The sequence below is a fragment of the Muscardinus avellanarius genome (assembly GCF_963383645.1).
Source record: "Muscardinus avellanarius genome assembly, chromosome: 10".
In the NCBI taxonomy this organism is placed as follows: domain Eukaryota; kingdom Metazoa; phylum Chordata; class Mammalia; order Rodentia; family Gliridae; genus Muscardinus; species Muscardinus avellanarius.
The window spans coordinates 70,505,192-70,523,024 of record NC_137796.1 but is presented as its reverse complement, the minus strand read 5'-3'; the positions used below and the strand labels follow the sequence as shown (position 1 = coordinate 70,523,024).

Below are 17,833 nucleotides of genomic sequence, written 5' to 3'. Positions count from 1 at the left end.
ATGGCCAAGGAGCGGCGGAGGGCCGTGCTGGAGCTCCTGCAGCGGCCGGGCAACGCGCGCTGCGCCGACTGCGGCGCCCCGGGTAGGTGCGGCCGGCGGTGTGGACCGGGCGATGCGGCGCGGGTGTGGACGGCGCGGGGCTCGGCCGCGGTGGGCGCCGCCCGGGTGCACCTGCCGGCCCGGCGCCGCCCGGGAACCCCGGGCTCCTCCGAGATAGAGGCAATCGCGGGGGGCGGCGGCCGGGAGGCGCCCCGCGCCCCGCTCGCCCCGCCGGGCACCTGCTCCGCTACCTGGGTGACGTCATGCCAGCGGGCAGGAGCCGCCCGGCCCCGCCGGCCTGGGGGGGCTGCAGCTCCCCGCACCTCGCCGCTCCCGGGCAGGTGGCCGGGACAGGTGGGGCTGCCGAGACAGCCCGGGTGCCCCTGCCGCGCCATTCTCCCTGCCAGGCACCCCCAGACTTTGCCCCTGGCAGGCTCCCCAGGTCCGGGTGGTTTCTGAGGCTCGGAGTCCAGCGGGGGCCCTGTGCTCAGCCCCGCCGAGCGGGCTTCTGAGCTGGTGCCCTGGCTGTGCCGGGCTCTGGGGTGCCAGGGCGCCCGGAGGTCCTCCCGCTCAGCAGGAGCTGCCCCACGCAGGGGCCACCACCCGGCACACGGGAGACCCCAGGAGCCTCTCGCCCTGGGGTGGCGGAGGTCCCCGGGACCTGCTCCCTGAGGGGCTGGCTGGACACCCTGGGAATCCTCCTGTCCGCTGCTGCTGCTGCTGCTGCGGTGCTCCCGCCTCCCCCTCCAGGGGGTTGGGAAGGGTCTCTGACAGCCTAGGTTGCTGGGAACCTGCTGGTCAGCCGCAGCGTGACCTGGAGAGGCCATAACAGGAGCTCAGTGTCCCTGAGGGGTCACCGTGTCCAGCTTCCCAGACCCCATACCTGAGGAAAGTGGTGAGGGGAGCCGGGCTGGGTAGAAGGGCCTGGCCTGGGGCTGTGCCCAGGGGAGGGGCCTTGCCCATCCTCCCAGCCACAAAGCTCAGGAGCAGCTTCTCTTCATGCAGCCCCTCCAGCCACCCTGGGCCTCCTGGCAGGAAGAAGAGGGGGCTTCCCTGGGCTGGCAGGCCTCAGCGGTCCCTCCCCCAGCAGGGCTGCCATGCCCAGCCCACCCGCTCCCTGGCCCCAGGGCCCTTGCCCTGCACAGCCTCAGCCCTCTTAATGCCCAGCACTTGCTGGCGTCGGGCCAGGCCCTGCTCTCAGCACTGGTCCATGACATCAGTGGCTCGCCTCATCTGACCGGCAGCCTGCGAGAGCAGGCAAGATACAGCTGCTTCCATTTTGCAGCCAGGGAAACTGAGGCCCTGCTTTCTTGGGCTGTCTTAGGGGATATGGGGCCCCCAAGCCGACCAGGCCTCCCAGTGCCCATGCTTTCCCTGCCAACTTGCCTGTCTTTCCACCTTTTGCCCCAGGCTGTGGGCACAGCCCTGCCTCCCGCCTCTCGGCCTGTCCACACAGGCCCTCGGCTCCTTGGCTGAAGCTGGGCTGGGCTCTCCCTTTTCTGTGCCTCCTGTCGCCACCGTGGTCTAGTCCACCCCCATCACCAGTGTGCCCGCATGTGGATGGGATCCTTTCTGCTCTTCCTGACCACGCCAGTGGGGAAGGCTCCCGAGGAGGAGGGTCCCCATGGCATCCTCTCTGCAGGGCAGTGGTGCAGTCCCAGCCGCCTCTGACCACCAGGGCGCTCTAGGTAGACCCCACTGGCTGGTGTGCAAGGGCCCTGGGGAGGGAAGAAATCTGAAGGTTTCTGCAGGCCCCATAGAGACTCTTCCCACGGTCGCCCCTGCATCTGCCATAATAGTGGGCCCTCCTGGCCTTGAACCTGGGCCCGCACTCTTCCATCATAGGCTGGGGTGGGCGTTGGCTGAGCATGGGCCCCCTCTCCTACAAGACCCCTTGGGGTCTCTGTCCTGGCAGGGGTTGCAGGAGGCAGGAGGTCCCCCTCCAGGCTGCCCACTTAATTGGAACAATGGAAGAGCCTCTCCTATGAGCCTCTGGTCATCTTGTGCCTGAAAGGGACTGCAGGTCTCGGCTCTTTGCTTGGCTTGGGGTGTGAGGAATAATTCCCTGGCCCTCCGTAAGCCTGACAGTCGGAGCCTCAGGCAAAACCAATACTCCCAGGAGCCTCCGGCCTTCTGCTTCTGGAGGTCTGGCTCAAGGACGAGATCATTGCTTCTCACTAGACCAGAAGGTTTGGGCCCTTGTCCAAGGCACCCTGGCCCCGAGGCCCGGCTGGAGCTGGGCTCTGGGCGTGAGGATGCTGGGACCCGGGGCTGGTGCCTGACTCTGCGCTGGGACTGGAGCATTTGCTGCAAGGCTGAGGGGTGGACTCAGCTCAGGGGCTCCAGGGCAGAGGTGACATTAGCTGGCATGAGGCAGAGGCACGCGGCTGGGGGCAGTTTCGGGAATTTGGCCCAATTTGGGACAGGGTCTGTGTGTGGTAGTGGCGCTGAGAGGTGGTCCTGGCAGACCACCCCCTTTCCTTGGGGCAGCAGCTAGCCTGGGCTTTTCACCATGGTAAAATACTTAGCACAGTGTTCACCGTCTTAACTTCTAAGGCTTGGTCCAGCGGCATGAGGCGCTCTACAGCCCTCACCATCCAGGGCATTTTCATCCTTCCAAAACTTAACCCGGACCCCACCAAACATGGCCCCCGCCCCGTCCCCAGCCCCTGGCGCCCGCCGCCGTTCTATACTCCTCGCCGCTCTGGGTCTCACTGCTTCAGGGGCCTCCTGAGTGAAATCACAGTGTCTGTTCCTTTGTGACTGAATATTTCACTCAGCGTAATGCCTCATCCAAGTCTGAACAGGTGTCAGATGCGCTTCCTTTCCAAGGCCGGATAATATTCCATGGCGTGGTTGGGTTTCGCTGTGTATGTCTGCTCACCTGCCCATGGACACTGGGTTGCTACGCTGTCCACCTTTCGGCTATAGTGAAGATTGTTTCTATTAGTGGGCGTGTGCAAGTATCTCTCTGACACTCTGCTTTTGATTGTTTTGGGTATATTCTCAGAGGTGCTCGGTCCTATGGCAATTTTTTTGTCTGTTTGTTTGTGCTCTACTGGGAATTAAACTCAGGGAAGTTCTACCTCTCAGCTATGCTCCCAGCCCTGTTTTGTTTAATTTATTTTGAAACAGGGTCTCGCTGAATCACTCAGAGTCTCACTAAATGCAACCCTCCTGTCTCAGCCTCCTAAATCCTGGGATTAGAGGCATACGCCACTATACCTGCCTGACAATCTTGTTTAACCAAGGGATGGCCAACTGTGTGTGTGTGTGTGTGTGTGTGTGTGTGTGTGCGCGCGTGCGCGCGCGCACGCACGTGCTTTACTGGGGATCAAACCCAGTGATACTCTGCCACTAAGCTTCCCCCCCATCTGTTTTTAAAAATTAATTAACCAGGCGTGGTGGCGCACGCTTGTAATCCCAGCACTTAGGAGGCTGAGACAGAAGGATCACACAGGTTCGAAGCCAGCCTCAGCTACTGAGTAAGGCCCTGTTTCCAAATAAAGTATAAAATAGGGCTGGGAGTATAGCCCAGAGGTAGAAAAGCCCCTGGGTTTCATCCCCAGTACCACACAAAAAATAATTAATTAATTTGTGGTATGGGGACTGAACCCAGGGAAGTTCTACTTCAAATGACACCCCAGCCCTTTTTTATTTTATTATTTTATTATTATTTTTTGGTGGTACGGGGATCCTTGGAAGCCCTTCTACCTCTGGGCTACACTCCCAGACCTATTTGATACTTTTTTATTATTGGAAACAGGGTCTCTGGCTTCGAACCTGCGTGATCCTCCTGTCTCCGCCTCCCAAGCTCGGGGATTACAAGCCCGCGCCACCACGCCCGGCACCCTTTTTTATTTTGAAATAGGGTCTTACTGAGTTGCTGAAGCTCTCACTAAGTTGTTGAGGCTGGCCTCAAGCCTGCGATCCTCCTATCAGCCTCCCAAGTTCTGGGATTAGGGGTGTGTGCCTCTGTGCCTGGTCCTTCTAATTTCCACTCAAGCCACAGGACCCAGATGTCTGCCCACTGCCTGGGGACAGAGGCTGATACTGGCAGCCTCTGAGAGGGACCGGAGGCCTTTCCCCACCCAGGCCTCCACCTCCCTTCCTCCCAGTGGGGCCTTCTCTCCCACATCCCTGGGCAGGCTGGGCACTCCCGTCTGGGCTGAGGTCATTTCAAAGTGGACTCTTTGGAGCTGGGCACAGGGGTGCGGGCCTGTAATCTGGCTACTTGGGAGGCTGAGATGGGAGGGTTTGGGGTTCAAGTCCGGCCTCAGCGAGTTAGCTAGACCCTGTTTCAAAGTAAAAAGGGTTGAGGTTGTAGCTGGGAGGTAAAAATGCCCCTGTGTGCTCCATCCCGAGTACCACAAACAGTGCCATCACACACACACACACACACACACACACACACACACACACACACGCGCGGCCTCCTCAGGCTGTGATTTGCGGGTGTGCTGGACATTTCCCAAGAGGGGGCTGACAGTGTCCCCCGCCGCAGGCCCTGGAGGCTGCTGCCAGGTCTAGACTCTGGCATTTATCTTGCTGGGCACGCCCCCTGCCTGGCCCCTGCTCTGTGTGCACGCAGCCTGACCCCAGGAAGGGGCTTCGCGGGGCGGGGGCGGTGGGGGCACGCGGCTGGGAGGGGTGCGCGCAGGTGCGGTCCCCGGGCTGGCGGAGCCTGGGCAGAAGGGGGTCCTGCTGGCCGTGACAGCCGGTCGCTCTGTCGGGAGTGCTGGGGGAGAGGGCGGCCAGCTGAGTCCGAACCACGCAGAGGCCCTGTCTGGCCCGGCCAGTTTGAGGAACAGGAAGAGGGCGAGCTGAGATGTGCCGAGGGACCACAGGGCGGGGGTGTCACAGCGCCCGAGGTGGTCTGGCTTCTGTAGGGTCTTCGCGGGTTCACGGGGAGACCTGACCTGCGGGTCTGAGCTCTCCCGGGCTGCAGCGGAAGACAGAAGGAGGAACCCCGGGGGAGGGAGGAAGGGGCCCGCAACCCCACGGGAGGGAGGGGGCCCCGCGGCAGGGGCAGCCCGGGAGGCGGGGTGGGCGAGGCTGCCAGGAAGGGGTGGGGCCTTGGTGGGCGTGCCCTGGGGTGGGCGTGGCCGCGAGCTGCCTGGGTTCTGTGGCGAGGACTCTGGGGAGCGGTGCGCTTTGGGGAGGCTGCAGAGGGCAGGGAGAGTTTTCTTGCTGAAGAAGTCTAGATCCCTGGCTAAGGGGAGGTCTGGGGAGGCCGAGGCCAGGAGGGCTCGAAAGCCACGTAGGCTGTTCCAGAGAGTTAAGGACTAACTGGAATTGGTCCCAGGCGTATGTTTGGAATTTCAGTGCTTGGGAGCCTGAGGCAGGAGGATCGGAAGTTCGTGGCCAGCCTCAGCCATTTGGAATTTAGCGAGATCCTGGAAGCGTAGCGCATGCCCTTGGGCCCAGTCCCCGTCACCTCTTTCCCCCCACACACACTTTCATCATCATCCGGATACTTGGAGGCAGAGAAAGGAGGACTGTAGGTTTGAGGCCAGTGTATGATGACTTGGGATAATCTGTTTCAAAATAGAAAATAAAAAAGACTGGGGTTGTAGCTCAGTGATAGAATGCCCGAGTTTGATCCCAGTATCACACACACACACACACACACACACACACACACACACACACACGAGACAGAAAAATAACAAACTCCCAGCTGACTGTGCACATGAGGTCCGAGTTAAGCCCAACACCTTCTACAGAAGGTGTTCCTGTTTTTCTCTGGAACATTCTGCGTCCTGTGCATGGGCTGCAGTGGGTGGAGAGGTAGCTCTGCCCGGAATGACAAAGAGAGGGGCTGGGGTTATACTAACGGGCCTGGGAATCTCTGCTGGGTAAGGGGAGGCAAAGCCATGGGAGGTGAGGAGGAAGAGATGGGGCAGGTGGGGGTCTCAGGGGGTTGGGTGGGGGAGTCAGAGTGGGAATCAGGAAAGCAGGTCAGAGGGCACAGCTAAAATGGAGACTGAGGACAGTTAGGGTGGGGTGGAGCGCAGGAGTGCCTGGGGTTTGGGGTGCAGAGTGCCCAGAGGGATGGCATTGTTACAGGGAGACTTGGAAAGGAGGCAGTGGGGGGCGTGGGAATGAGGAACTGGCCACAGGTCAAGGCCTGGGGTCCTGGGCTTTGCAAACAAGAGTAAGGAGATCGGCTGTGTCCAGAGCCAGCGGCGGCGGTGGACGGACAGATGTTGCTGCAGTCTCTAGAGAGAATGACCGTGCCTGGTCCAGGTGGTGCATGGTGTAAAGCAAACCCTGGGTCTGTCTGCCATCCCACCCAAGGCACCAGGTGTTGCGGTTGAAATGGGTTTGGTGTGTGAGGGGAGAAGTAATTCCCCCACCACAACCACACACACAGGAAAACAGAGAAAAACCGCGGATTCTTGTCCTAAGCTGAGAATAAATATGCATAGCTTGGACGGTTGCTGAAGATTTAAAGAAGTTTATTAGAAAGATAGAAATACAGAAAATAGAAATACAGCCCCATGCCAAAATGGCATGGGGGGGGTGACTCGAAATGAATGCACCAAAGGGCTTACACGTGGACCGGACTTTTATACCCATGACCTCCATCTTGTTTGCGTGACTCTGACCTAGTGAACGTCCCTGTAAGGTACCTTCCCCAGCAAGGTGTGGTGAGGTGTCTCCTTTCATGAAGGGCAAGGTCAAACCCTGCCCCATCCTCCCTGGATCATCAAGTAGATCTGTCTTTAGGAAGAGGAAGCCCTAGCTCTCCTCTATTGACTTGTTAATTACTTTGAGCTAGGTTGATTTACACTGGAATAGTTGCCTGTTTTAGGCAGAAACCAAGTCCTTTCTTTACCCATGTCTGCCGCCATTTTGACACAACTATTTTGAAATATATCAATTATTTTCTTTTGAAATACATTAATAATCAGAGCTTTCCCAAATCTTCCTAGGTCATTCCCAATACTGGCACACCAGGGTTTGCTGGCGGAGGGGATCGTGCAATATAGTGGGCAGAGTGGAATTGAGGAACCCCACTCCCATCACCTGTGGCTGCTGGGAGGATGGCGGGAGGATGGGGAGCTCCTGGGGGAGGCAGACGTAGAAACCTGAGCTCCCAGCACCTCACAGCCCTGTGAGAAGGAGACAGGGGGAATCGGGGCACCACCAGCATTAAAATGTTTCTCCTTTTTTTAAACATGAGGCAAAATTCCCCTAGGATAAAATTAACCATTTAAAAGTGAAAATTCAGTGGCATTTAGAACCACCACCTCTACCTACTTCCAAAAATACGGTTTTCACAGCCAAGAGACCAGATGAGATGCAGAGGAGGGAGCCCAGGCTGTACCCTGGGCTGGGGGAGGGGGAAGGCTGGGGCTGCTGAAGATGGGAGTCGCAGGGCGTGGGGAGAGGAGGGAACCTCACTAAGGGAGATGTAGCAGAGATGGGGTCGAGAAGGGGCTGCCAAATAGGGGCATGGTGGTGCACACCTATAATCCCAGTTCTTGGGAGGTTGAGACAGGACAATTGCCGGTTCAAGGCAGCCTCAGTAACTCAGGAAGAGTGACCCTCAATAATTTAGCAAGACCCTGTTTCAACAGCCGGGCATGGTGGCATATGCTTGTAATCTCAACATTTGGGAGGCTGAGACAGGAGGATCCGGGTTTGCAGGCAGCCTCAGCTACTTAGGCCCTTTGCAACTCAATGAGACCCTGTTTCAAAATAAAGAATAAAAAATAGGGCCGGGAGTGTAGAATGCCCCTGGGTTCCACCCCCAGTATCATAAAAAAATTCAAAATGGAGTTTGGGGTGTAGCTCGGAGGCAGAATGGCTCTGAATTCAATCCCCAGTACCTCTGCCAACAGGAGACACACCTGCTGGCTCAGCCCCAGGAAGGGCTTCACCTGCCAGGGTTTCTCAGACCAGCTTCCTGAAACATTGAGGGGCTGAGTCACCCCGAAGAGGTCTGGGCGAGGCAGTGGGGTGAGGTGGGGAGGAAGGAGGATGGAGCTAGGTGTCCAGAAGTGGCCCAGAGAGACGCAGGCAGGCTCTACATGGGCCCGCCTGCTTGTTCATCATGGGGGAGCAGCCAGAGTCGAGCCTGGACCTGAGACATCCCTGAGGTGGTCCTGGTGCTGGGGTCCCCACTCGCTCTCCACTCATCCAGAATTCATTGAACACATGCACTGCTAAGTGAATGAACTCTACAGGCACCCAAAGAAAGCAGGTTATCCAAAGATCAGAGGCACGCCACGGTGCTCTTCCACCTGGAGGATCGCAGAGGAGTCAGCTTCTCCGTGCATGCGGGCGTGTGCTTCTCTTTGCTCTGATGGTTTTGAGGGTGCAGATGTGGACAGCCCAGGCAGCCCAGAAGGAGGACTGGGAGCCCAGCCTCAGCCACCTGGAAAATGGAGCAGGAGCTCTGTCTCCCTTGCCAGCTCTGTGCTTGCTGAAAAGCACTGGGGGACTTTAAGCCCCAGCTCCTACTCGATTCCACGGCCCACCTCAGCACCCTGCAGGTTTCCCCGTGACCAGGCAAGGCGGCTCTCTCAGAGAGGCTGAGATGCAGCCGAGCAGCTTTTCTGGCCGGGCGCGGAGGGGACACACAGCAAGTTACTCATTAGCTGAGTGCAGGCACAGTCTGGAGAAGGTTAACCTGTGAGCCAATTTGTTCATACAGAAATGGCCCTGAGCCGGGCACGGTGGTGCACGTTTGTAATCCCCACGCTTGGGAGGCGGAGACAGGAGGATTGTGCAGGTTCAAAGCCAGCCGCACTGGCTTAAGAGACCCAGTTTCCAAATAAAAATATAAAAAATAGGTGTCTGGGAGTGTAGGTAGAAGGGTTTTCAGGAACCCCAGTACAGTACTACCAAAAGAAAGAAAGAAAGAAAGAAAGAAGAAAGAAAGAAAGAAAGAAAGAAAGAAAGAAAGAAAGAAAGAAAGAAAGGAAAGGCCCTGAGCCAGGCCTGGTGGCGCATGCCTGTAATCCCTGTGCTTGGGAGACTGTGATGGGAGGGTTGCAGGTTGGAGGCCAGATTCAGCAATTTAGCCTGATCCTTAGTAACTTAGTGAGACCCTGTTTCAAAGTAAAATGTAAAAAGGGCTCAGTAGTAAAACTCCCCTTGGGTTCAATCCTTATTACGACAACAATAATAATTTTTTTTTTTTGCAGGTCTAGGGATGAAACCCAGGGGCATTTGACCTCTGAGCTGTACCCCTGCCCTATTTTTTTATTCTTTATTTTGAAACAGGGTCTCACTAAGTTGCAAAGGGCTTCACTAAGTATTTGAGGCTGTCCTCAAACCGCGATCCTCCTATCCCAGCCTCCCAAATGCTGGGATTAAAAGTGTGTGCAACCACGTGCGGCTTTGAAGAGCGGTTTTGTAGGCTGGAGGAGAGGCCTGAGCCCTCTCTGGGCTGCAGCTTCCCAGGCAGGGCCATTTGTTTTCTTCGGTGACCCCAAGTGCCTGGTTCCACATAACCCTGGACTATGGCATCAGCAAGAAAGCTCAGAGCTGGGCTTTGGGCCAAACATCAGCCTCTTCCCACAGCCCCGAGGGACCTTGGGGAGTGTGAGGGGCTGGGCACTCCAGGAGACCACAGGTGAGCGAAGGTCTCGTCAGTGTATGAGGTCACACTGTTTATCTGGGAAATAAACAATTTCCAGCCACCTCCAGCTCAGGGTCCCTGACCTCCCTCTTCTGCCCCATCTGGAATCAACCCCAGGCGCCTTTCTGCCTGCATTGAGCTGGGAAGATGGTATAGGAGAGCGGGCTCTGGAGACGGGTGCTGGTGATGGGGCCCAGCAGAGCCACCCGTGGCCTCAGGCAGGTGTCTGCCCCTCTCTTATTCTGTAAAACTGAGCTGAGCTCATCGCCTGGTGGAGGAGGGGCCTGCGCCCTGAGGTCAGGAGGAGGTGCGTGGACTGGAGACCAGCCCTGCAGCCCTGGGTCCAGCTGGGAAGCACAGTCAAACTGGTCACACCAGTTACTCTGCTGCGCTTGCAAGAAAGCTGGACCTCTGGCCTGGCTCCAGCACCTGCAGGGTCTGGAGACCCTGGATCCCCTGGATCTGGGAGGAGTCCCTGCTAACTCCCAGCACTGAGTGCATAATGCAAGAGACCAGAGGCTTTTCCCATCTGCTGGGATAGGTGGTGTATTAGTTAGGTTTTTTTGTTTGTTTGTTTGTTTGGTTGGCTGTTTTGTTGTTTTTTTTTTCTGTGACCAGAATACCCAAAAAGAACAACTTAGAGTGGGGAGGGAATGGGGTGAGAATTGGGGAAGGGCTTAATGAGTGATGTGTGCATGTATGTCTCTACCGTCTTGTACCCCATTAAGATGTATGACAATAATACACCAATAAAAAAGAAGAAGAAAAAACAGCTAGAGGAGAAAAGGTTCATTTGGCTCGTGTTCAGAGGGTCAGTCCATGGTGAGCCAGCTCTAAGGTAGAAGCATCATGGTGCTCAGATCATGGCAGCTGGAAGCAGAGGGCCTGAAAGGAACGGGGACAAATATAGTCCCCGAGGCCATATCTGCACTGCCATCCCTCCTCCAGCCACACCCTACCTGCCTACAGTTACCACCAGTGAATTCATTCAGATGATGGCTCTGTCGATGGACTTCTCAGCTGACTTGGAGCCCTGATGTCATGACCTCATCTCTGAGCATTTGTACATTGCCAAGAAATGGGGACATTCTGTATCCAAGCTGTAACCGGTACGCTGTGGATACAGCATACAGCAGCTCCTGTGTGTGTGTGTGTGTGTGTGTGTGTGTGTGTGTGTGTGTGGTCTTGGGATTAAACCCAGGAACATTCTACCTCCAAGCTATACCCTAGCCCTTCTTATTTTTTGTTTTGAAACAGGATCTCTCTAGGTTGCTGAGTCTCACTGTGTTGCTAAGGCTGTCCTTGAACTTGCAGTCCTCCTGTTTCAGCCTCCCAGGTACTGGAATTACGGGTGTGCGTGTGCGCCACCACGCCTGGCCGTACAGCTCCCTTTCAAAGTTCACGTCTAGCCAGACATGGTGGCACATGCCCCTAATTCTAATACTTGGGAGGCTCAGACAGGAGGATCGCAGGTTCATGGCCAGCCTCAGCAATTTAGTGAGGCCCTCAGCAACTTAGTGAGATGCTGTTTCAAAGTAAAAAAAAAAATAAGAGCGGGGGTGGGGGTGGCAGTGCACACTTGTAATCCCCGCCTTTGGGACGCTAAGACAGGAGGTTGGTGATTCACGGACAGCCTCAGCTACTTAGTGAGGCCCTTTACAACTCAGTTAGACCCTTAGTGTGGCCTCACTAAGTAAACTGAGATTGGGCCAGAACACTTGATCCTTCCATCTCAACCTCCCAAGTACTGGGGTTACAGGCACGAGCCACCATGCCTGGCAAAGAGTCGATCTTTTTTTATTCTAATAAAGCAAATTTATCAGCCCAAACTCACCCTAACCCTCAATTATGAGATTGGTGATGTGTCTAAAATATCTTTTGCCTAACCCAAGCTCATAAAAAATGTTTCTCTCATGTTTTCTTGTAGAAATTTTTGGTTTGAGGTTTACTTTTAGCCCTATGCCACATTTAGAGTTTTTTCTGTGTGTGGTGAGCAGGGATTGAAGTTTACTGTTTTGCAGATGATACCTAATTGTCCTAGCAACACTGATGGGAATGTTACTTCTTCTTTACTGGATTGAGTTTCTGTCTTTGTGAAGAAGTAAATGCCCGCATCTGAGCGGGTCTATTTTTGTACCGCCCATTCTGTTCCATTGATCTGTTTATCATGTTCATGTCATTACCACACTGTCTTGAGAAGTGTCATTTGATAATAAGTTCTAAAAACAAGTAGTGTTCTCTTCTCTAAGCCAATTTTAACTATTCTGTTTTTTGCATTTACATATGAATTATTTATTTATTTATTTATTTATTTATTTATTTATTTATTTTTGAGGTATTGGGGAAGACACCCAGGGATATTCTACCTCCGAGCCACACCCTAGCCCAATTTTTGATTCTTTATTTTGAAACAGGGTCTCACTGAGTGCTGAGGCTGGCTGTGAAACACCATCCTCCTGTCTCAGCCTCCCAAATGCTGGGGTTACAAGCGTATGCCACTACGCCCAACTTTATTTATTTATTTATTTACTTATTTATTTTGTGGTATTGGGGATTGAACTCAATAGAACTCAATAGATAGGAGGGTTCTATCTCCTAGCTATGCTCCCAGACTTTTTGTTTTGTTTTGAAACAGGGTCTTTCTAGGTTGCTGAGAGTCTTGTTACATTTCTCAGGCTGTCCTGAAACCTATGATCCTCCTGTCTCAGCCTTCCAAGTACTGGGATTACAGGCGTACATCACCATGCGTGGCTTAAGCATGAATTTTATTTATTTATTTATTTATTTATTTATTTATTTATTTATTTTAATTTTTATTTTTTGGTGGTACTGGGGTTCCTGGAAGCCCTTCTACCTCCGGGCTACACTCCCAGACCTATTTTTACATTTTTATTTGGAAACAGGGTCTCCTAAGCCAGCGCGCGCGGCTGGCTTGAACCTGCGCGATCCTCCTGTCTCTGCCTCCCAAGCACGGGGATTACAAGCGTGCGCCACCACGCCCGGCTCTATCTATCATCTATCTATCTATCTATCTATCTATCTATCTATCTATCATCTATCTATCTATTTATTTATTTATTTTTGGTGGTACTGGGGTTCCTGGAAACCCTTCTACCTCCGGGCTACACTCCCAGTCCTATTTTTATATTTTTATTTGGAAACAGGGTCTCTTAAACCAGTGCGGCTGGCTTCAAACCTGCGCGATCCTCCTGTCTCCGCCTCCCAAACTCCGGGATTACAAACGGGCACCACCACGCCCGGCTTAAGCATGAATTTTAAAACTAGCTCGAGTTTACCGGTTCGAAGCCAGCAGCGCTGGTTTAAGAGACCCTGTTTCCTGCCGGGCGTGGTGGCACACGCTTGTAATCCCCGCACTTGGGAGGCAGAGACAGGAGGATCGTGCTGGTTCGGAGCCAGCAAAGAGACCCTGTTTCCAAATTTAAAAATATATATAAAATAGGTCTGGGAGTGTAGCCCGGAGGTAGAAGGAACGAGAGAGAGAGAGAGAGAGAGAGAGAGAGAGAGAGAGAGAGAGAGAGAGAGAGGAGAGGAGAGGAGAGGAGAGGAGAGGAGAGGAGAGGAGAGGAGAGGAGAGGAGAGGAGAGGAGAGGAGAGGAGAGGAGAGAGACCCTGTTTCTAAATAAAAAGCAATAAAATAGGTCTGGGAGTATAGCCCGAAGAAGGGTTCCATCCCCAGTAATACCACCAAAAAAAAAAAAAAAAAAAATTAGCTCAAGTTCTACTTATAAAATCCAGTTGGAAATCTAATTAGGATTGTGTTGAATCTATAGCTTAATTTGGAGATAATGTATGTGTTAGAGTCGCACGCTTGTAATCCTCACGCTTGGGAGGCTGAGACAGGAGGATCCCACAGGTTCGAATCCAGTCTCAGCTACTTAGTGAAGCTCTCAGAAACTTCCTGAGACTCTATTTCCAAATTAAATATAAAAATAGGTCTGGAAGTATAGCCCAGAGGTAGAAAAGCTCCTGGGTTCCACACCCAGTACCACACACACAAGAAAAAGTATATATGTGTTAAAGATACTGGCTCTTCTGAGGCATGAAAGCAGTATTTCTGTCCACTTCTATGTCTTCTTTAATTCCTCTGAGCAGTAATCCATGGTTTTGTGTGTACTGTCTTTCATAGTTCTTGTCATATTTATTCCTGAGTACTTCATATATTTAATATTACTACAAATGGCATTTTAAAATTTTAAATTTATAGCCGGGCGTGGTGGCGCACGCTTGTAATCCCCGCGCTTGGGAGGCTGAGACAGGAGGATCCCACAGGTTCGAAGCCAGCCTCAGCTACTGAGTGAGGCTCTCAGCAACTCAGTGAGACCCTGTTTCCAAATAAAATAGAAAATGGGTCTGGGAGTATAGCCCGGAGGTAGAATGCCTCTGGGTTCCACCCCCAGTACCACCAAAAAATTTAAATAAATAAATAAATAAATAGAGTTAAAAATAAATTTATGATTGTTGTTAGTATACAGAACTACAATTGATACACACACACACACACACACACACACACACACATTTCTTGTATCCTGCAACCTTGCTAAACACACTTATTAGTTCTAGAAGTTATTGGATTTTCTACATAGATGATCATGTTGTCTGTGAAAAAAGACAGTTGTATCTTTTGCTTCCTATCCTACTTTTTTTTTGTACTGGGGATGGAACACAGGGACATTCTACCTTCAAGCTACATACCCAGTCCTATTTTTTCCCTTCCTTCCTTCCTTCCTTCCTTCCTTCCTTCCTTCCTTAGTTCCTTCCTCTCTCTCTCTCTCTCTCTCTCTCTCTCTCTCTCTCTCTCTCTCTCTCTCTCTCTCTTTCTTTCTTTTTCTCTTTTTTACGGTATTGGAGATGAAACCCAGGGGCATTCTACCTCCGAGCTACACCCCCAGCCCTATACTTTAGTCTTTTAGTTTTGAAACAGGGTCTCATTGAGTTGTGAAGGACCTCACTAAGTAGCTGAGGCTGTCCTTGAACCGCGATCCTCCTGTCTCAGCATCTCAAGTACTGGGATTACAAGTGTGCACCGCCTCGACCAGCTTCTTAAATGCTTTCTATTTAGTTTTAATTTGGTTTTTATTTATCTGCCTTATTGTACTAACTAGAATCTTCATTTCAATGAAGTAGTCTTGAGTAGAAGTAGTTTTGTCTTATTCCTAATTTTAGGGGGAAAGTATTTAGTCTTCCTAAATTAATGTGATGTTGATGTCATCATATTTCATAGACGCTTTTTTATTTTTGCAGTACTGGGGATTGAACCCAGGGGCATTCTTCCTCTGAGCTATACCCTCAGCCCTATTTTCTAGTTTTTATGTTTGAAACAGGGTCTCATTAAATTGCAAAGGGTCTCTCTAACTAGCCAAGGCTGGCTGGGAACCTATGATCCTCCTTTCTCAACCTCCCAGATGCTGGGATTACAAGTGTGCGCCATCATGTCCAGCTTTTCATAAATGATTTACATGGAAACAATTTTCTCTATTCCTAGTTTTCTGAGAGTTTTATCAGTGTGTTACATTTTTTCAAATGTTACTTCTGTATCTATGGAGACAATCATAGGTTTTGCTTTTTAATTTGTAAATATAGTGAATTATACTGATGTCCAATATCAAGCCAACCTTGCATTCTTAGTATAAACCAGGTGTGGTGGCGCACGCTTGTAATTCCAGCGTTCGGGAGGCTGAGAACCGGAGGATCGCGGTTCACGGACAGCCTCAGCTACCTAGTGAGGCCCTCTGCAACTCAGTGAGACCCAGTTTCAAAATAAAGAATAAAAAAATAGGGCAGGGGTGTAGCTCGGAGGTCGAAGGCCCCTGGGTTTCATCCCCAGACCCACAAAATAAACAAACAAACAAATAAATAAACAAACAAATAAAGTGGAATGGCTCTGTGGGTCGTGGTATATTGGGTTTTTCCTTCTTTCTTTCTTTCTTTCTTTCTTTCCTTTCTTTTTTTTATTTTTTTATTTTTTTGTTTTTGTGGTACTGGAGATAGAACACAGGGGCCTTCTACCTCCGGGCTATACTCCCAGACCTATTTATACTTTATTTGGAAACAGCGTCTCACTAAGTTGCTGAGAGCCTCACTAAGTAGCTGAGGCTGGCTTCGAACCTATGCGATCCTCCTGTCTCAGCCTCCCAAGCGCGGGGATTACAAGCATGCGCCACCACGCCCGGCTCTTTCCTTTCTTTCTTACCTTATCTCTTTTCCTTCTCTCTCTTTCTCTCTCTCTCCTCTCTCCTCTCTCCTCTCTCCTCTCTCCTCTCTCCTCCTCTCTCCTCTCTCTCTCTCTCTCTCTCTCTCTCTCTCTCTCTCTCTCTCTCTCTCTCTTTCTCATAGGGATTAAAGTCAGTGGGGGCTCTTCCACTGATATACATCCTTTTTTTTATTTTGAGATAGGATCTTCTTAAGTTGCTCAGACTGGTCTCAAACTTGTGGCCCTCCTGCCTCAGCTTCCCAAGTGTAGGTGTGTACCATCACACCCGTCTGTTCTTTTTATTTATTTTATATTGTTGTATACGTATTTTTATATTTTTACTTCCATTGGGTAAATATCTAGGAGTGGAATGGCTCGGTTATGTGGGAGATACATATTTGACTATATAAGAAACTATCAAACTGCTTTTAAGGTGAGCTGATTTTGTCCCGACCTATCGCATGTGAGAATTCTAGCTGCTCTGTATCCTTGTGAACACTTGGTAGTATCATTATCTTATATGGGGGTATTGGGGATTGAACCCATGGGAATTTTACCTTCAAGATACATCCCCAGCCATATTTTAATTATTATTTTGAAACAGGGTCTTACAAGATGAGTCTCACCACTTGCTAAGTCTGTCCTCAAACCTGGGATCCTCCTCTCTCAACCTCCCAAGTACTGGGATTACAAGCATTCACCACCATGCTCATATCCCCATCCCTTTTTGTTATTTTGAAGTAGGGTCTTGCTAAGTTGCTGAAGGTTTCACTAAGCTGCTGAGGCTATCCTCAAACCTGAGGAAGGCAGGTTTGAGGCCAAGCTTATCAAGTTAACAAGGCCCTCAGCAACTCATTGAAACTGTTTCAAAATAAAAAATAAAATAGAGATGTGAATATAGTTGAGAGGTAGAATGCCCTTCACTTCAGTCCCCACCACAGCAACAATAACTAAAGAGCCAGATAGTGCCAGGCACGGTGGCTGGCATACACCTGTGATCTCAGTACTCGGGAGGCTGAGACAGGAAGATGTCAGGAGGGTGGCCAGCCTCAGCTACTTAGTGAGGACCTCTGAAACTTAGTGACAACTTGTTTCAAAATAAAGAATAAAAAATAGGCCTGGGGGCGTAGCTCAGAGATAGAATGCCCCTGAGTTCAATTCTCACTACTGCAAAAAAAAAAAAAAAAAAAAAAAAAAAGTCAGAGAGTGCCAGGCAGGGTGGTATACACCAGTAATCCTAGTACTTAGAAGTCTGAAATAGGAGGGTTGCAGGTTTGAGGTCAGTGTACAGTAAGTTAGGGAGACCTTCTTTCAAAATAACAAAACAGGGCTGGGGGTGTAGTTTAGAGGTATAATGTTTCTAGGTCCAGTCCCTAGTACTCCCTTCCCAAAATAAAGAAGCTGGGATTGCTTGGTGGCATATGCCTGTAATCCCAATATTTGGGAGTTTGAAAAAGGAGGTTCAAGGACAGCCTCAGTAAGTAGTGAGACTCTGTTTCAAAAATAAAAATAAAGAGCCAGTATGGTGGTGCCTGCTTGTAATCCCAGCATTTGAGAGGCTGAGACAGGAGGATCGCAGTTCACGGACAGCCTCAGCTAGTTAGTGAGGCCCTTTGTGACTCAGTGAGACCCTGTCTCAAAATAAAGAATAATATATATAATTAAATTAATTAAATAAAATAGGGCAAGGGTGTAGCATGGAGGTAGAATGCCCCTGGGTTCAATCCCCAGTCTCACACACACACACACACACACACACACACACACACACACACACACATTGGGCTCAACGGGCCACACCAGAGCAGAATGTGGCAACACCACCATGCAGTGTAGTGGGGACCCTATGCACCCCAGAGATTTTCCAGGTTTGTTCTGTGCACCTATGGCCCCTCACAGGTGGCTACTGCTGTCCTATCTTACACCCTGGGAAGCAAAGTCCCCCAATGGGGTGAGGCTTGCACAGGCCGCATGCCAGCTGGGTG

At 51.5% G+C, this 17,833-nt stretch overlaps 1 protein-coding gene across 1 annotated transcript in view; it reads left to right on the top strand.

The window, feature by feature from the left end:
• The window catches only part of ADAP1 (ArfGAP with dual PH domains 1), a gene marked incomplete at both ends in the record, with an annotated part of 63,745 nt that continues 45,912 nt past the window's right edge, over positions 1-17,833 (top strand). The window contains one exon of the mRNA XM_080704441.1: positions 1-82. Within this exon, the coding sequence (XP_080560567.1) occupies positions 1-82 (82 nt within the window). The remainder of the gene's footprint in view (positions 83-17,833) is intronic.